The sequence below is a fragment of the Onthophagus taurus genome, chromosome 2 (assembly GCF_036711975.1).
Source record: "Onthophagus taurus isolate NC chromosome 2, IU_Otau_3.0, whole genome shotgun sequence".
Taxonomy (NCBI): domain Eukaryota; kingdom Metazoa; phylum Arthropoda; class Insecta; order Coleoptera; family Scarabaeidae; genus Onthophagus; species Onthophagus taurus.
The window spans coordinates 1214373-1235256 of record NC_091967.1 but is presented as its reverse complement, the minus strand read 5'-3'; the positions used below and the strand labels follow the sequence as shown (position 1 = coordinate 1235256).

Genomic DNA, 20884 nt, shown 5'->3' with positions numbered 1-20884 from the left:
GAACAATTTAAAAGTTATTAATAACGATGTATTTAGTACTCTATTTTGTCGGTATCATCAAAGATTTAAATATAATTTGCGTTCATGACTGTCAAAAAAATCTGTTTAAAACGGCAAAAAATGTCAGCAAGGTTACAACCTCGTTTATAAACCAGAATTTCTAAAATAAATTCATTTAAGTTCCATAACATTTTTTTTTCAAATGAAGGCACAAAATTGATTATTAGTACCTCATTACGAATAGCATTAAGATAACAAAAACAACAAAGGCCGCGGTGGTATCATTTGGGTCAGGTGTTGCGCCAGCTTATTTAACATATTAATCTCTTGTTGGGTCTTTCGTAATTCCTATATTTGTGGCCTCATTTACGCCCGTTCGCAAATTAATTTCAATTTGATCTCAAGTTCAAGTTCACAGATCTTTTGCAACATTATAAATCACTGTAATCAAGAAGAACGGGAAACCCCAAAAACCCCCGGGGAAATAAATTTGGACACTTTGAAAATATATCACCCGGTTTTTACGGAATCAATCATCGCCAGACAATATAATGTCGCCATAAAAAAATAATCCGATATTATTGATACTTTTATTCGACTTTCAATTTTTATTTTATTATTGGCATACAAATAAATCCATAAATGTGAATTTAAAATGATACATTTTATAGTGGAGACGAATATTACCATTTTTCCATAAAAGGTAAGCAAGAATTTTCTTGGAAATATCGCAGTGGTGTAGCCAGAGACATTTTAAGTCGTTTAGTCGGCCTATATTCGGTATACTAAGTACCCCCGGATAGTATATTCCAGTTCCAATCGTTGTCAATCCTAAGAACGATTATTTAAATACGTGCGGATCAGTCGAACCAATAAATGTACTTTGAGGTGAGGTTCCTTTTATGTTCAACTGGTTTTGTCGTCGATCGTTTTTTATAACTTCGAGGCACGCTCATTGGTCGCTTACCGATTTTGCAATCCGCACAACTTCGACATGTGTTCCAAGCAATTACAATAATTGGGTATCATTATTTAGGCTCCTCTTCTATGTGTGGAATTCAGTTGCTTTTGTTTCTTATTAAAGTTTACATTCCTTTTAAATGAAATTTCATGTAAAAAAGAAACAGTTAAAGATTGTTAAATTAATTAAAATTTCCAACGTTTTTTCGGTTTTATGCACAACTCCTAGAATTACTCAAACTTCATCAAGATATCGAAGTGTTTTTAACCGAATAATTCTTGATTCTAATTAGAAATTAATGAGAATGTGAAAGAATGCAATTTTCCATTTTGTTCTTCAACAACTTCCGTCTTCGTTTACATTCCTCCATTCATTATTTTTTAATCTTTATAATAAAACGATGTTAATCTCTCATCAAATAACATCAATTGCGCTTCATAGAATATTATGAAGTGGGTGATCATTTGTGATATAAAATAGATTATAAAAGCAAGAAAGAGACAGGACAGAATAGAAATGAGCTGATAATAAAAGAAATAGAGTAAAAGTGCAAGAAAGTAGCTGGGCAGAAAAGAAGAAGACTGAAATTGGACTAGTTATAGAAGACAGATACTAACCAGAGCTTGAAATGATAAAAAAACCATTGGGCAGAAAGGTGAAAGACTAAAAATAGACTAAAAAGGCAAGAAGGGTGTTGGGCAGAAAAGAAAATAACTAGAATTCGACTATTTATAGAAGAGAGATACTGAAGAGAGCTCGAAAAGACAAGAAATCTTTTGGTCAGAACGATAGGAGATTGGAAATAGACTGAAAAAGCGGGAAATAGGGAAAAAGATGGGATACCTATTAGGGTAAACTCTCCAAATTTCGGCGTATGACCTAAGGCCGATCTTTTAAGTGACTTAATTGTAGCTTTTTCTTCATGTTCACAAATTTCATCTTTATTGTGTATACAGGGTGTCTATAATAATAATACAGGGTGTCTAATATCAATTTAGGATTCAGAATATGCTTAAACAACATGATGGAGTATGTTTTGATGCCGAGAACGGCTGTCTAGAACGTATGGTCACATTACTATGGCACGTTAACTTTTCAAAATTTGGAAGTACCATAACTTCATTTTTTTAAATGGCACCCCCATATTTTATTACTTAGTCATCTTCAGCGTCTCATTCTACATCTTTTATATCCCATATGTCCCATACCTAACATTAATAGTTTAGGAGATAATTAGGGTTTTTTGAAAAATGCACACATATCATATGGATATTTAGCCTAGTGTGCCATGAAAAACAGCCTTCTCAATGAGTTCTTGTCAAAGACTCACTTGTTTACCTCACTTGATGCATGTGAGCAAATAATTATCTGTTATGTCCCTAATATTAGTACTGAAAAGAGTTAAAATCGATAACAATAACGAAAGTAGTACACAAATCAAGAAATTCTTAATTTATTTTTTATGCATAAAAAGCGCGACAAAGTTCGTAGTATGGTTCCTAGATCTTCTTTGGCAGCTCGGATTGAGGGGTTGGGACTGGGCTCGAAATAAGCCAAGGCATTCACCTCTTCCGTTGCATTATCTAATTTTGGTAAAAATTTTCAGAGCGAGTGTCGCCTGGAAATATATGCCGGCAGAATGGACTAAGGTACGGGTATCTTACATACCCAAAGCGGGCCGTTCGGTCCCTACTTCTAATGCCTTTCGACCCATCAGCCTAACGTCATTTCTGCTGAAAACCCTTGAAAAAGTTCTGGGACGGTATATCCGTACGGTGCCATTGGTATCTGGTCCACTGAGTCGCCACCAGTATGCTTATCAAGCGGGAAAATCAGCAGAATTGGCTCTACACAACTTAGTTGGTAGAGTATCCAGGACGCTGCAGGATAAAGAAATCTTGGTTTGTGCGTTTCTGGATATAGAGGGAGCGTTCAACAACGCAATACCACAATCTCTTGAAAGAGCTGCTCTTGACAGGGGAGTGGAAGCAACTATAGCGGGTTGGGTCCGCAATATGCTAGATAGGAGAATAGTTTCTACTTCACTTCACGGTGATACGATACGCTTCAGGCCGGGAGGTGGCTGCCCTGTTATCTCCCCTGCTTTGGTCCCTCCTAGTTGACGATCTGATTGCGATAGTCGAAGCCGTTGGTGTGGAAATACAAGCTTATGCTGATGACATTGTCGTTATGGTCAAAGGAACCTGTTTGCCGAGGATATCTAAAGTCCTCCAGGTGACCCTAGATACCATTTGCGCTTGGTGTAAGGGAGAGAACCTCTCAATAAACCCGCAAAAGACAATTGTTGTGCCCTTCACCAGGAAGCGAAAGTTGGATGGACTAATCCGCCCAACTATCCAAGGTGAAGAAATTCCTTTCTCAAAGGAAGTCAAATATCTAGGAGTAATCCTAGACAAAACCCTGTCATGGAATGGACATTTGCAGGGAGTTTTGCACAAAGCTAGACAAAAAATTGGGGTCTTACCCCTGAAAGACTGTACTGGCTCTATGTGACTGTGGTTAGACCTATGATCACATACGGAGCAGCAGCCTGGTATAGGAAAGTCCGACAGACTTCAGTTATCAGTAAACTTTCACGAATTCAACGAGTAGCTGGATTGGCAATCTCTGGTGCGATAGGCACAACGCCAACTCTAGCAATGGAGGTTCTGCTTGGCCTATCTCCTCTGCATTTGCATATAGAGAAAGTGGCTAGAACAACCATTTACAGATTTAAGCAATATGCTCAAAACTGTTCCGACATGTCCTACCAATGGGCTGCGGAAGACATTATAAGCACTGATACTGTGCTATCAATGCCGTCAGATTTGGCGGTATCACTATCAGTGATTAACGCTCGATACCAGATTGTACTGCCTGAGCGGCAGTCCTGGATCGAAAATGAAAATTCTCTGGTTCGGGCAGACATTTGCTTGTACACAGATGGATCAAAAACGTCTGAAGGGGTAGGAGCAGGAGTATACTGCCAGACACCTCGACTAAGCAAGCCTACAGCCTGGGTACGTACTGTACTGTATTCCAGGCGGAAGTATTTGCTATTGACATGGGTGCTAAAATCCTTCTTGAAAGAGGGGTGAAGAACATGACAGTACGAATTTTCTCAGACAGTCAAGCCGCTCTCCAGGCGCTGCAAGCCGTGAAAACGGTGTCGGCTCTGGTTAATGATTGTAAGAGAACATTAAACACACTGAGTTGTGATAACAGAGTCTCTCTGATCTGGGTCCCGGGTCACCCTGGGGTTGCTGGCAATGAAGCGGCAGATAAGCTAGCACGAGATGGCAGCGCTGAAGCGTTTGTGGGACCGGAACCAGCAGTTGGTGTATCATTTGCGATGGCCAAATATAGGATTGGACTGTGGGCTGAAGAGAGACGTCGCCTACTGTGGACCAGTTCTCCTGGAATGAGACATGCTAATTGATATCTCAAAAATCGAGTGTTTTATGATTTTTTGAACAAATGTCCGCTGGAGCAGATTTTTCTAGAAAAAATCGAATAACTCGAGAATGGCCGAATCAAATTGCAAAAAGTAAAGTTATTTACATAAACCTTCAAAACAGACAAATCCAAATATGTAAAAATATACAGGTGTTCCATTTAAAAAAATAAAGTAGGTGGCGACTTCCGGTATAACCGGAAATGCTAGAAATCTGAAAATATTTTAGATGAAGAGAACGTAATTGATAATACTTAATTTTTATTTTGGCCAGAACCACAGAAACGTCTAATGACCGGTCTCGCTGAGACACCCTGTAGTTAATAGCAAAACCTGTGCTTCGTGATGATCAATTCTCTAGATAAGTGACGGGTTGTAAACAACTAAAGTCTGAAATTTTACCGTTTTTTATCCCGTATATAGAGATTATTAAAAATCTCTTTTGGCAAAAAATTCATTTTAATGTATAATCTTAAACGGTTTTTATTTAAATCGCGGAAGCATTTTTAGTACAACACGAAACTTTCTTTTACAGAACACGAAACGTCACGTCCATTATTCCTTATCCAGTATTCACCAATTGTTGTCGGCGCAGTAAACCGCAGCAACACGACAATGTCCACATATCTGCCCGGCTTTAGATGACCAACAGATATGCAGATTCGGAAACGGAATATAATAAGAACACGCGTGTTTTCGGAATACAAAAGTTGGAGGTATGTAAATTTTTTTTACTTACACATTTCTTCGCCAAGTACCCATGTTTCTGGTGGTGAATTCACTTCGACCAACACCGTCGGTGTACATACCAAAAGCACCATCAAATCCGCAACACTTAGATTCACTAAGAAAATGTTTGTACTGTTTCGCATGTCTTTCGTTTTGAAGATGACGATCGGTACCATAACGTTTCCGATGACACCCAAACACATGATGACGATACAAAAAACCATCGAGGTAATTCTAATATAGGAAGGTAAAACGGGGTACTCCATTTGAGTTCCATTCTCATAACTCGAATTAGACGAATTCAAGAGATATTCGTAAACGTAACTGGCAGTTGTCGAATTTATGTTAAGCTCTATAATCGAGGATGTTGCATTCGAGAAGATCGATGGCAGTGTTGAAATCATATCATTCTAAATTTGGTTGTGCTAGATTTGGCACTAAATATGTTTTTCTTTTTTTACGTTTATATCGACATGTTTAGTTTCTTTTGATGATAAGTTGAGAGTGGGTGGCCTGAAAGCAAATTAAAAATAAAATAACTGTCTTTAAAATAAAAAGAAGTAATGAAAGATATTTTAATAGTTAGACGACCTTGAAGAGAGGAAATAAAAAAAATTCTTTTCATGCGTAAAAAATAGAATACATCGTTAATCATGACGTTTCTTAGACGTTCAACTAAAAATAATTCTTTACATTTAAAAATTACAGTCACAGTTCATTGGCATTACTTTTCAAATCTAATTTTATACATTGTATACAGGGTGTCCCGCAATGATTGTACAATACTGCATCAGCGTATTCTCTGATCGAAAACAGACAAGAAAAGTCTAATAAACATAGGTCCGAAAATGGACCAATTTCGAGATATTCAAAGTTTTGGTTTCATAAGCTGACTTATTGTAAATATCATTCATTCTAACGATTTAGATGCAGCAATTATATGATTACCATGGTTACGATGGTTAAGATAAAGTTTAATAAATAATAAGATAATATTAAGTTAATTAATACAGTTCATTAATAATTTAACAAAACAAGTAACAAAGATTGTCGAAGAAAATCGTTCAACCAGCATAAAAACAACGAATATTTTATTTTATTTCATTAATTCGATACACCTCACACCTCCGCCTGATGAAATTTATAACTACTACACTTCAAATTTTGTTTGTGGTATGACCGGCGACTTAGCTATGAATTTTTCTGCAGTTGAGGAGAGTGATGTAATGAAGGCTTTACTGACTATTAAAACTAATTCTGTCGGGTCTGACGGTGTAAGCTTACAAATGATTAAACTATGTCTACCTGTTTTACTGCCCTACATCACACACGTGATTAATTCATGTATAATTGACTCGGTATTTCCAGATAAATGGAAAAGTTCGCTGGTTGTACCACTACCCAAAAAATCTGGTCCTCACACTTTAAATGATATTAGACCCGTATCGGTTCTTCCAGTTCTGTCTAAGGTACTAGAAAAGATACTGGCATCACAATTGACGAGTCACCTAAATCAGTTTAAAATCTTGCCCGATTTGCAGTCAGGTTTTAGATCTGGCTACAGTTGTGCCACTGCGCTGGCAAACGTTATGGATGACATTGTTACGGCTAGGGATGCGGGATTAACTACAGTGCTTGTGCTTTTAGATTTTTCAAAGGCTTTTGATATGATCGATCATAGGTTGCTGTTATGTATGCTTCATTATGTTGGGATGAGCCGGTGTGGTGTTCAGTTGATGGACGATTATTTGCGAGATCGTACACAGAGTGTGTTGTTTGGGGGCAGTCGATCCAACATCTTAAATGCGAAATCGGGCGTGCCCCAAGGCTCAGTGCTTGGTCCACTGCTGTACTCGATATATACACTCAATATTCAAAAGTACATTCGTACCTGTCGCTATCATCTCTATGCGGATGATACACAGATATATTACTCCTTTAAGCCATCGGATGTTGCGTTAGTTTCTAGTCAAATCAATCAGGACTTGAGCGGGATTCTTCGCTTTGCGGATGATCACGGTTTGGTGGTGAATTCGGATAAAACTGTTGGTTTGGTCTTTGTGAATGGAAGAAATAAACTGGCTGCGCAGCGGGATTTGGGATTGCTTATTGGAGGGGCTGAGGTGATGTATCAGGATTCAGTCAGGTATTTGGGAGTCTGGATAGATTCAGAATTGAGATTGAGGAAGTTTGTGTCCTGTCTGGTCGGGAGGGCGTTTGCCAGTTTAAAGCTGTTATATTCACACAAAGCGGTTTTGAATGTTAAACTTAGAAAATTGTTATGTGAGTCATTTGTACTATCACATTTTAATTACTGTGATGTAGTTTATCATTCGTTTATAGATCAAGTTAGTGCTGGTAGAATTCAGAGAGTGCAGAATAGTTGCTTACGATTTATTTACGGTATTAAACGTCGTCAGCATGTTTCTCATATGTTAGAGGCCGCCAATTGGCTAAATATGTGGAGGAGAAGGTTTTTACATACCGCTTTGTTTTTTCATGGTGTGGTGACTTGGCGCATGCCTCCTTACCTGTACTGTCGCATAACTTACAGAACTGATATTCACAATCTTGGTACTCGATTCAGGGGTCAGGTCGCAATTCCAAGGCATAGGACTCAACTATTTAAGAAATCATTTTCATACAATATTGCAAAGTATTTCATTGATCTTAATCGTTGCTTTTGCTTTAAGTCGAGATATGAATTTAAAAAGGCCGTCATAAAATATTTGTCTGAGCTGCGGTGAGGGTGGGTTCGTTGGGTGTGGCAATGTTCGATGTGTTTAAACTGGTCAGTTAGTGGTTCTGGTCAAAAGCTGTTTGAGGTATTTAGCTTGATCCATCTATATTGTTATATATCTACAGTTTTTCTTTTTTTTTTCGGGCTGCGTGGAGGAGTGGATCGTGACTATGTTACGAGCCAAACGCAGTCCATTTGGTTGCAACCCCGTTCTATTGTAATATATATTGTTTTTGTAATTTTTTTTTTTTGTTTATTTTCTTTCTGATATTATATATGTAAAGTATGTGGGTTGTGCCAATAAATATTATTATTATTATTATTATATTTAACAAATTGGAAAAGATTCATGTCATAATAAATGTTCAATATGCACACCATTTACTTCTAAACACAAACGGATACGTTTTCTAAATGAACTTCTAATGCGTTCAAAGATACCAGGAATTTGTTTTACTGTGTCAAATGCGTTACTAATTTTATTCTTCAAATCCCGCGCATTTTGAACGTCTTCAGAATAAACAATTTGTTTTAAATGTCCCCAAAACCAAAAATCTAACGGATTTAAATCTGGTGAACGAGGTGGCCCTCTTCGGCCAATCCACTTATTGCCAAATCTGTTATTTAAGTATGCTCGAGTAGCGCGTGCATAATCGTGCATAAAGTAGCAATCTTCTAGAATTTGTTGAGGTAATTCATCAAATGCCTCTCTAAGGTCATTTTGTAAAAAAATGTATGTAGGCATCGGCTGTCAATCTCTTTGGAAGAAAAAATGGACCTAATAACTGATCACCTATAACTCCAGCCCATACATTAACACTGAATCGCCACTGATGATGAGTTTCTAGTATTGCATGGGGATTTTCATCGCTCCAAACGTGCGTATTATGAATATTAAAAATTCCGCTTTGAGTAAATGTTGCTTCATCCGTAAATACAATGTTTATGGGAAAGTCGACGTTTACTACCTCTTCCTGTATGGCCCACCTACAAAAAATCTCTCTTTTTTCGCCATCATTTTCTGTTAGAGCTTGAACGGTGTTGTAATGATAAGGATAAAGCAACTGCTCCCTTAAAATGCGGTGAACGGTTGTTTTGTTAATGTTATCTTGTGCAGAAATTCTTCTAATGCTGGTTGAGGCATTTTCATCGACTCTTCTCAAAACTGCTTCTTCTAATTCCACCGGCCTTGTGTAATGTCTCTCTGTGGAATGGCTGTGGGTTACGCTTCCCGTTTCTTTTAATCTGAGAAATAGTCTGCTAAAGGTGTGACTATTAGGCAATCGTCTGTTCGGGAACCTTTGCGCGTAATGACGAGCTGTTAACGACGCATTTCCGTCAGCTAGTCCGTAACAATACACCATATCCGCCATCTCTTCCATTAATAGGAGCCATACTTAATAGTTTTATTAAATTAAACAGTAAAATAATAATTTCGTGAAGTATTATTATTTTTTTTTGATTAGACAACTTATCGTAATCATAGTAACGACTTAATTATGTTAACAATATCAACTTATGAAACTAAATCTTTGAATATCTCGAAAATGGTCCATTTTCGGACCTATGTTTATTAGGCTTTTTTGTTTATTTTTGATCATAGAATACGCTGATGCAGTTTTGTACAATCGTTGCGGGACAGCCTGTATATCGAATAAGTATTTTAAAGTTATACAGGTGTCCCGTTAAGCGTACGGAGCGGCTGTATCTCTAGAACGGTAAGGCGTAGAGGTTTGGGAAAAAAATCCTTATAAGTAAAGTGACTAAGAGAAATAGCTGGAAATTATTTTGAAGTTCGTAATTCGACCGCTAGGGGCGTAACTGCCATTGAGAAACATAAAGTTGCCGCTATCTCAGAAACTTAGACGATGAGCTATAACTTTGACACCATCATTTAATAGCTTGGATAATACCACATCGCTTTTGTTTTGCGATATTTCTCATATCTGTCATAATAAGGGAGGGGGAGGCCAATGCGTTTTCATATGTTTACATTTTAATATCTCCTAGACCATTCAACCGATTTGAATGTTTTCGGTGTTGTTTGAAAGAGCATTTTATGCTCTTTTTAAAGATATTTTGAGTAAGACCGTCTGCTTTAAAACAAATGAGCTAGAGGACGTTATCTGCAGCGATTACATATTTTTGTGATTTTTGAAGAAAAGTTAAATGGAACGATACTATTTACTTCACAGACCCTTAGTCACCTTAAAATTTGTTAAATTTTAGTGAAAACCGCATCTCGATATCGCCACCCGTTCTCGAGTTATAGAAGAAAATGTTAAAAACTTGAGTGCCATCAATCGGATCCAGTTACCTCATCGAGAAAAACAAATCACATTACCATGGTAACTGTAAACATGTCATTTACTAACGCAGAAGCGTATGATAGAGCGTATGATTATTTATTTTCAATGTTTCGAATACGATCCAACTGCATGGCAAAAATGTGCAATGCAATTACGACAAAGAAAGACATTTTTCTCTAGAAGTGGTTTTAAGATTGACTTAGCGATTACGGAAAACTGGCAACGTGTAGCCCATTCAGACGTCTCTATGAATTCGTAAATCATATTGGTGCGCAATGTGATCCCACATAATCTGGGAACTCCGAAAACAATTGTCCACAAGAGTTGTCAAGAGAATAATATCTCCACCACGTTGTTTTACATCAGGCCTTAACAGATACCGATTATGATAACAGACTGAACTATTACCATTGACTTTTAAATATGATTTGGGCAAATCCAAACCTTTTATCACAAATGCTATGGATGCATGAAGCATCTGTCCACAAGCTGATGTAAACTTGCATAATATGCATTCTTGATTCGAGCAAAACCCACATTGCTTTCACCCTTTATCTATTGGGTAGACTAAGCGACCTGACTTTTCAAGAAAAACCAATAACCAGGGAAAATATGACAAAACACTAAATACCAGTAAAAAGTGTCCAGGGAAGAGACTTAGCAGCGCTTTTTTTTCGTCGAAACTAGATTAAATAAATGCATCGAGGTTTATGTAAGACATTTCGGACATTAGTGAGCTATTTTTGCCAAAAATTTAAGTTATTCTAAGTGTTTCGGTTTATTTTGTTTTATTATCACTGTTGATGTTTCATTGATCCGTTGGCTTTTCAACACGCCTCAAAAGTAGTTTTGAAGCAGTTCTAAGCTTGGATAAAGTGTGAAGGAAGGTTCTAGATAATAAAATTTTTGTTATCTCTTATTTGTTTCCTAAGGTAACTTGATCCGATTAAGATATACGAATTTTTAACATTTTCTTTTATAATTCGAGAATGGATGGAGATATCGAGATGCGGTTTTCACTAATATTTAGCAAATTTTATGGTGATTAACGGTCTGTGAAGTAAATAGTACTGTTCCATTTAACTTTTTTTCAAAAATCACAAAAATATGTAACCGCTGCAGATAACGCCCTCTAGCTTATTTGTTTTAAACCAAGCGGTCTTACTGAAAATATCTCTTAAAAGAGCATGAAATGCTCTTTCAAACAAGACCAAAAATATTCAAATCGGTTGAATGGTCCAGGAGATATTAAAATGTAAACATTTGAAAACGCATTGGCCTCCCCCTCCCTTATTATGACAGATATGAAAAATATTGCAAAACAAAAGCGATGCGGTATTATCCAAGCTACTAAATGATGTTGTCAAAGTTATAGCTCATCGTCTAACTTTCTGAGATAGCGGGAATTTTATGTTTCTCTATGGCAGTTACGCCCCCTAGCGGTCGAATTACGAACTTCAAAATAATTTCCAGCTATTTCTCTTGCCCACTTTGCTTATAAAGATTTTTTTCCCAAACCTCTAGGCCTTACCGTTATTGAGATACAGCCGCTCCGTACGCTTAACGGGACACCCTGTATAAATAGATAATTAAATTTCGATCAATACTTCATCAATAAGAACCAAACCGAGGTCGCTTACAGCTTAATAAAAAAGATGAATGTCTTAAAGAAAGATCATAAGAAATATTTAAGAACTATTGATTTGGCAACCTTAACTAAACACAAAAAAGTTTGCTTCTCTCACGAGGTAACTCAAAGTAGTACTTATATCCCATTGTGACGATGTGTTTTATTTACGTTTCTTAATCTTAATAATAAACTTTCTTGTTTTAAACAACTCCCATTACTACTGTTATGTTGTCCCCGATGTTTATGTTTTGATATATGTGGTTTGGACGACGTTTATTTGTTTGGAATTCGGTCTGTTAATTTTCATGGGTTGGCTTTCAATAAAAATGTCAGAACCTGTGCATGTGACGTTTCTTTTTTGGAGAGTTTCCAAATATCTTTAAAGATCCTTATTGTATATTCTATAAGAATTTGTTAAATTAATATCCTATAAATCATAACTTAATTTGCTATAAAACCAGGAAGATTTCGTTAAAACTAATTTAGAAATTGCGATTTTGTCTAAAAACCGGTGACAACTCAAAAATTTATTACAATGTCCCAAAAACGTTTACAATAATTTATCTCCGTCGGCTTTATTAAAATAACTACTTAAAATTTTACGTTCTGAATTTGGTAAAATTAGATAACACATAAATAATTTTTTTAATTTTATCGTTCTGGTAGGAACGTTCACCATCTCTCAAATGGCAACTTTTATTGCACGTTTTTATTTATTTTCATAAGTTTCCAAGCATACATTTTTATAGCGGAGTTAAAACACAAAAACTCATCTCATAAACACTTTTTTTTTCAGATAAAACTCGAATTCGAATATTAATTAATATATCGACTTTTTTAACAATGAACAAGCCGTTGCATTGTTTGAAAGAAATGCAACTCATTAAAGTTAAGGGCTGATTGAAGAATGATCTTGAGATGTCACCTTTAATTTTATGTTATTCATGGGTGTAACGTTTGGACGTCTCGGTTCGTTTGGATGGGCGGTATTTCGAAAGGGATTGACATGAGAAAAGAAATGTTTATTGTTACACAAGAAAACTTTAACGTCAACTTAGGTACGTACGAAATAGTAACCTGTTTTACAGTTTGATACAAACCTAAATATTCTTTTATAGGCCGGCTACTGTTTATCAACTGACAATCCCAGTTTATTAACGAAGCAAATGCTTGCGCAAACCCAAATTAATTTACTTCCCGTGGATACGTCACGTTTGTTTTCTAGATTATACACTGAAAGATCAAAGATTTTACGAAAATAACTAGATGTTATAATAAAAGATTTTAACTAAAAAACTTTACTTTATTTTCTTTATTATTAAAAATAGCGAAAAACTAAATGCACCATTTGAAAGCTTGATTCTTTCTCTATCTAAAACATAAATCATCCTTAGTATATCGCTCATTTGTACGTTTTGGGCCAAAAACTACTAAATTCACACGTTTTAGCCACTTTTAAACCTTGTTCGGGTTTATAACTTTCTTATATGACTAGGAGAAAACTCTAAAATCATATCTATCTTATCGAAAATTTCCTGCTCTTTCTAATGGTGCATTTATTTTTTCGCTCTCTCTAATAATAAGGAAGATATCAGCTATGAAATTGTGTCAGAAATGATGACAATTATGATCCACAACTTCAATTGATAAAGCCGAAGCCGCAATTTGTTGGAGATGATATTGATCACTGATGAATTAGTCAAAAGATTCATAATTTTGTACTTTATAAAGTTTCAATATGATTAGTATTGAATTATTAGTAAAGATTCTGCAAGCGACCTCGGCTTAATTAATGGATAATAATGAACAACCTCAACTGATAAAGCCTCGGCAATTGTAGGTCCCAGACAAACTAATTAAAATTATATCAATCTGAAATTAGTAATCGTGTTATTTATCTATTATTAATTGTTAATCGTGTGTTTCAGTGAGATTCAATTAGTTTTAATTATTAAAGATATTATTTGAATATTTATGGATACAATGATTTGTAGTTGTGGAATTTGAACGATTTAAAATTAATAACCGTTTTATCTGGTTTCCGCAATACATACATCAACCCAGTTTTAATAACAGCCAAAATTTCGCATGACCAGGCGACAGGTTTTGATTGACGAAGACAGATTAATTACTTTTCCTGGATCGTACATCATTTTGTCATGATAATTACTATTTGAAAGATCCTTTTTGGCGTTTTAACTCAAATTTACTATTAATTGGACCACGTTATGCATCACTTGACTAAGCGACAAATGAATAATGTTGAAAAAAACGGGATTTTCGTTTCCATCACTCTAACTATTGAAAATTGTTTGGTGCCTGTCAATTCTTATCACAGAACACTGATGACAGCTATCACAAGCACAGAAAATAATCTAGAGTTTGATTTTGTACTTTTAAACTGGTTTTTATTTTATATAGAATTTAAGTCTAACCAGTTTCGGCCCTTGGCCATCTTCACAAACTCTACAAATAGATTAACATCTCTTATCTTATCCATTTTACAAACAAGTTTCTTAATATTTCTTTTTGTTTTATTAAAAAAGATCACGTATCAAAGTCGAAATCAGATTATTAGTTACTAATTTACAAAATTAAAGTTTAAAAAGTTTACAGGTTAAAATTTAAGAACGTTCTTTCTTTCAAAAGAAATATTAAGAAAATTGGGAATCATGTGGCTTAAAAATCGACGATTTTTTTAATTAATGTGAAATGACCCAAAAAACAAGTGGGGAAAAGTGACTAATACTAAATTAACTTCAGTTATAAAACTTCTATTATATGATAACTAACTTCAGGTTTAAAATGTCAACCTCAATTTTGACATATTTGTAATCTGCATTAAAAATCCTTTAAAATGAGTACAAACACGACATATTTATCTTCAATATTAATGAAGTTATGATCAACTTCCGGTTAAGAATGTCAACGTCAATTTTGACATATTTGTAATCGTCGTGAAAAATCCTTTAAAATGAATACAAACACGACATATTTATAAGAGATATAAGCAACTTCCGGTTTGAAATGTCAATGTCATCTTGACATATTCTTAATTTTTATAAAATGTCTTAATATTTGTCACAAAAACTTTTAACAAATTAATATTTAAAAATTAAATTGCTATCTTCATTGTTGCTAAGTTAGGATTTAATGTTTTTTATTCTAACTTTTTTGTTTTTTGAGATAAGTGCGTCATCTTTGGACTCATTTTAAAGGTTTTTTAATGAAGATGACAAATATGTCAAAATTGACGTTGACGTTTCAAACCGGAAGTGATTTATTTTCGTTAATATTAAAGTTAAATATGTCGAGTTTGGACTTATTTTAAAGAATTTTTTATGAAGTTGACAAATATGTCAAAATTAAAAGTTGAAAGTTCGAACTTTTTGGTTTTTTGAGATAAATGCGGCAAGTTTGGACTCAATTTAAAGGCTATTTTATAGAGATTACGAATATAATAATAAAATTAAAGTTGACATTGAATGAAAGTTTTTTGCACGACTAAACTGAATGTTTCTAGTTCTGGTTCTAGTTTTAGTTCAATAAAAATATACAACATGGTAATATGCTATGCTAACTAGCGCTTAACTAGCACTTGAAATCGACGATTTTTTTTAATCAATGTGAAATGACCCAAAAAACACTTTAAAAATAAAAAGAAAGTGCGGAAAAGTGACTAACACTAGATTAACTTCAGTTATAAAACTTCTATTATATGATAACTAACTTCAAGTTTAAAATGCCAACCTCAATTTTGACATATTTGTAATCTGCATTAAGAATCCTTTAAAATGAGTACAAACACGACATATTTATCTTCAATATTAATGAAGTTGTGGTCAACTTCCGGTTAAGGATGTCAATTTTGACATATTTGTAATCGTCGTGAAAAATCCTTTAAAATGAGTCTAAACATGATACGTTTAATTCCAATATTACTCGAGATATAAGCAACTTCCGGTTTGAAATGTCAATGTCATTTTCATAAAATGTCTTAATATTTGTCACAAAAACAAAATATAATAAAAAAAAATTAAAAATTAAGGTTGGTATTAATATTTAAAAATTAAATTGCTATCTTCATTGTTGCTAAGTTAGGATTTAATGTTTTTTATTCTAACTTTTTTGTTTTTTGAGATAAGTGCGTCATCTTTGGACTCATTTTAAAGGCTTTTTAATGAAGATGACAAATATGTCAAAATTGACGTTGACGTTTCAAACCGGAAGTGATTTATTCCCGTTAATATTAAAGTTAAATATGTCGAGTTTGGACTTATTTTAAAGGATTTTTTATGAAGTTGACAAATATGTCCAAATTAAAAGTTGAAAGTTCGAACTTTTTGGTTTTTTGAGATAAATGCGTCAAGTTTGGACTCAATTTAAAGGTTATTTTATGGAGATTACGAATATAATAATAAAATTAAAGTTGACATTGAAAGAAAGTTTTTTTCACGACTAAACCCGAATGTTTCTAGTTCTAGGTCTAGTGTTAGTTCTAGTTTTAGTGCAACACAGTGATATCTGATAAGATGAGAGATTAATCTATTTGTAGAGTGTCCGAAGATGGCCAAGGGCCGAAACTAGTTGGACTTAAATTCTATATAAAATAAAAGACATAAATTTTTAATGTTATACTAACATGTAGAAAACGATACCGACCCGAAATTGTAGGCTCATCTATTTTCTCTATTGTAAAATTTCTTGGTGTATCTAAGTGTCGTATCTAAGTCGGTTCTTAGACGTATGTCTATGATGCATTTTTTGTAAGATAAGTTACACCTTTACCTACCAAACAGCATGAAAATCTTTAAAAACGTTAAAATGTCGCTTAGTCAAGTGATGTATAACGCGGTCGAATTGCAAATCACATTTAATTTTTCGATACTTTAAAACATTTCCTCGACACGCGCAATTACGGGGATGTAGCTAATAGGTTGGTCGTAAAACCGAAACGCGAATCCTCTTCAGCAAGGATTCAATTGCATTAACTCCAATCATCCGAACGACCTGGAGGACTGTTTAAAGCCGGCGAAACGATATTTTTTCGACTTTATTTTTGGCCGGTCTTCTCTTCTATTTTCTAATGAATTGGATTCCGCGGAGCTTTTGTGTTGTGCGGCCGAGATTCTTTGAGATGCTCTTTTAGTAGACCACCCACACACATTGTTAGAAGCGTTAGTTCTCCATTTCTTTTTTGTTAACCTTTTCTTATACACGCATCCTCTATCAAAACGATTCTACACCCTGTTATTGCAACGCTTTTATCGAAAGTCAATTGAGAAGATGCGGTTCTTTTTTCGTTTATTGCGATAGAATCGAGGTAGATGTTACTTTTTTGTGTAATAAAAATATGTATAATTTAATTTATGCAGTAACAAAAAAAATTTCGGATTGGTTGAGACAAATCTCTTTAAAAATATTTTGGCATCGAACCGAGACGTGCCGCTATTATATCGGTTGCTCCAAGCAATAAACCACGAAAGTATAAACATTTCTTTCCACAAGACAGAATTTTAAATTTACAACATACCTGCGATAAGCCAATACTTCATCGGCGTTTATTTTTTCTTTTTAAATGTAACATTTTTTTAAATACACCAAAAAACTTCAAATCACCACAAGCAAATACTACTCATTATTTGTTAATTTTTTAATAATAAATTCCCTTTTAAAAAGTAACAATTTAAAATAAATCTTTAAATGCAAAAGAATTTTTGAAGAAAATAAAATGCAAAAGTGATTTTTTTTTAATAAGATTCATCTTTATTTGTTGATTTTTCAATGTCGAAAATTTATCGTTCGAAAATGTTGTGTTTCGAGGGTGGGTTCTTGACCACGCGCGATTTCGCGTAGTACTGAATGTTTTGAGCGTTCCTCTGCCCCCAAGTTTCATTCAACTCGAAAGTTACTACGCAGACGAACGCCTACAACGAACTCTACCTTACGAACGGTCTCCACCAATCCAACGATGAACCGATGAAATTCCTTGTAAAACATTGATGCATCATTGGCGGAATTTCCTCTGATATTGTTTTTATTTTTATTTAAATTTCGCTTGAAACATCCAAGGTTAATTTTTTAGAAATCATGACAGCAAATATTTTTTTTAAGAAACACCGAAAACTTCTTTGAACCCAAAAAACATTAAAATTAAAAGGAAAAGTGAAATGATTAATTTCAGGACACTGAGAAACTTAGAAAGTAGTTGAAAATGTCATGAATGCTGTAACAAGCCACGTAATGGTTTTTTAAAAGATTTATCTTACATGAGAAATGAATTCCAGCATTCATTTTTACCATTTTAGGTCATTGTTATTTTACTGCTTTACGTTAAATGTCTTCAAAACGCCAAACATAACGCAAGAAATGTTTGCAAGTAGAGCTACTATAGTAGAAACCACGAGAGCTGGCAGTGACTTGACGTTTTAAAATGGTATGAATCAAGATATGGACGTACGACTTAGATTATTTCACCACATACATTTAAATGTATATTAGGTTAGTAATGGAGGTTATATGTCAAACATTGCCAAATTTAGGAGAGGTTAAGCAGCGAAAAATCGTTGATATTAATTTATAATAAAATTTATAATAAAAACACTCATTGTAAACTGTAGTTATCTATTCGGCGCATTTAGAGCTGTCTGTACTTTCTACTATACAAGTGTATACAAGAAACACTCTGTATAAAAAACGTCGCAATCCGCACTGTAGGATTTTTAGGTACACTTTAAACTTATTCATCCAGATGTGAGGTTAGAAGTTTAGTGAAAAGTGATGCTGTTGAATTTTGTTGTTCAAGAAGGTATTTCTTTGATAAATGGTTATTAGGTGTGATTATTACAGATCATTTTAAAAAGAAAACATTGAGCTTAAATTTAAAATAAGTCTCATTCCTTAATTTCAATAAACATGGTTTCTAAGAATTTTTAAATTAGCATCTTTTTTGACTCTTTTAAATGTAAGTGTTGTTTCAACATTTTTTTTCTTAATATTTTTCCAATTCAACCCAACAATTATTATACATCATTTTAAAGAGAAAACTTTGAGCTTTAATTTAAAATAAGTTTCATTCCTTAATTTCAATAAATACAGCTTCCAGGAATTTTTAAATTAGCATCTTTTTTGAAATTTTTAGGTTATACGAAAAAGCAAGTTTTATTTCAACATTTTTTTTCTTAATATTTTTCCAACCCAACCCATCAATTATTATACATCATTTTAAAGAGAAAGCTTTGAGCTTTAATTTAAAATAAGTTTCATTCCTTAATTTCAATAAATACAGCTTCCAGGAATTTTTAAAATAGCATCTTTTTTGATACTCTTAGGTTATACGAAAATGTAAGTTTTATTTCAACTTTTTTTTTCTCTATATTTTTCCAATCCAACCCAACAATTATTATACATCATTTTAAAGAGAAAGCGTTGAGCTTTAATTTAAAATAAGTTTCATTCCTTAATTTATATAAATACGGCTTACAGGAATTTTTAAATTAGCATCTTTTTAACATTTTTAGGTTGTTCGAAAATGTAAGTTTTGTTTCAAAATTTTTTTTCTCTATATTTTTCCAATCCAACCCAACAATTATTATACATTAAAGAGAAAGTTTTGAGCTTTAATATAGAATAAGTCTCATTCCTAAATTTCAATAAATACGGCTTCCAGAAATTTTTAAATTTGCATCTTTTTTGGCACTCTTAGGTTATACGAAAATGTAAGTTTTGTTTCAACATTTTTTTTCTCAATATTTTTCCAATCCAACCCAACAATTATTATACATCATTTTAAAGAGAAAACTTTGAACTTTAATTTAAAATAAGTTTCATTCCTAAATTTCAATAAATACGGCTTCCAGAAATTTTTTAATTTGCATCTTTTTTGACACTCTTAGGTTATACGCAAATGTAAGTTTTGTTTCAACATTTTTTTTCTCAATATTTTTCCAATCCAACCCAACAATTATTATACATCATTTTAAAGAGAAAGCTTTGAGCTTTAATATAGAATAAGTCTCATTCCTAAATTTCAATAAATACGGCTTCCAGAAATTTTTAAATTTGCATCTTTTTTGGCACTCTTAGGTTATACGAAAATGTAAGTTTTGTTTCAACATTTTTTTTCTCAATATTTTTCCAATCCAACCCAACAATTATTATACATCATTTTAAAGAGAAAGCTTTGAGCTTTAATTTAAAATAAGTTTCATTCCTTAACTTCAATAAATACAGCTTCCAGGAATTTTTAAAATAGCATCTTTTTTGATACTCTTAGGTTATACGAAAATGTAAGTTTTATTTCAACTTTTTTTCTTTTTATATTTTTCCAATCCAACCCAACAATTATTATACATCATTTTAAAGAGAAAACTTTGAGCTTTAATTTAGAATAAGTTTCATTCCTTAATTTCAATAAATACAGCGTCCAGGAATTTTTAAAATAGCATCTTTTTTGATACTCTTAGGTTATACGAAAATGTAAGTTTTATTTCAACTTTTTTTTTCTCTATATTTTTCCAATCCAACCCAACAATTATTATACATCATTTTAAAGAGAAAGCTTTGAGCTTTAATTTAAAATAAGTTTCATTCCTTAATTTCAATAAATACAGCGTCCAGGAATTTTTAAAATAGTATCTTTTTTGATACTCTTAGGTTATACGAAAATGTAAGTTTTATTTCAACTTTTTTTTTCTCTATATTTTTCCAATCCAACCCAACAATTATTATACATCATTTTAAAGAGAAAGCTTTGAGCTTTAATTTAAAATAAGTTTCATTCCTTAACTTCAATAAATGCAGCTTCCAGGAATTTTTAAAATAGCATCTTTTTTGATACTCTTAGGTTATACGAAAATGTAAGTTTTATTTCAACTTTTTTTTCTCTTTATTTTTCCAATCCAACCCAACAATTATTATACATCATTTTAAAGAGAAAGCTTTGAGCTTTAATTTAAAATAAGTTTCATTCCTTAATTTCAATAAATACAGCGTCCAGGAATTTTTAAAGTAGCATCTTTTTTGATACTCTTAGGTTATACGAAAATGTAAGTTTTATTTC

At 33.4% G+C, this 20884-nt stretch overlaps 1 protein-coding gene and 1 long non-coding RNA gene across 4 annotated transcripts in view; one reads left to right on the top strand and one right to left on the bottom strand.

Annotated features, from left to right (window-relative positions):
- LOC139432793 (uncharacterized) overlaps positions 1-13794 on the top strand; it is a 74167-nt gene extending 60373 nt beyond the window's left edge. The window contains exons 2-4 of the long non-coding RNA XR_011642463.1: positions 4951-5131; positions 12620-12881; positions 12942-13794. This is a non-coding gene — a long non-coding RNA (uncharacterized lncRNA). The remainder of the gene's footprint in view (positions 1-4950; positions 5132-12619; positions 12882-12941) is intronic.
- LOC111423499 (ecdysis triggering hormone receptor) overlaps positions 1-18363 on the bottom strand; it is a 90954-nt gene extending 72591 nt beyond the window's left edge. The window contains exons 1-3 of one of the 3 annotated variants that reach the window (XM_071201600.1): positions 18093-18363; positions 17357-17811; positions 5155-5657 (exon numbers count right to left, since the gene is read on the bottom strand). In XM_071201600.1, the coding sequence (XP_071057701.1) occupies positions 5155-5548 (394 nt within the window). In that variant the 5' untranslated portion in view covers positions 5549-5657; positions 17357-17811; positions 18093-18363. Of the gene's footprint in view, positions 1-5154; positions 5658-17356 lie in introns of all 3 variants that reach the window. The other 2 variants (XM_023056743.2, XM_023056744.2) reach the window with 2 other exon arrangements.
- Between the last annotated feature and the right edge of the window lie 2521 nt (positions 18364-20884).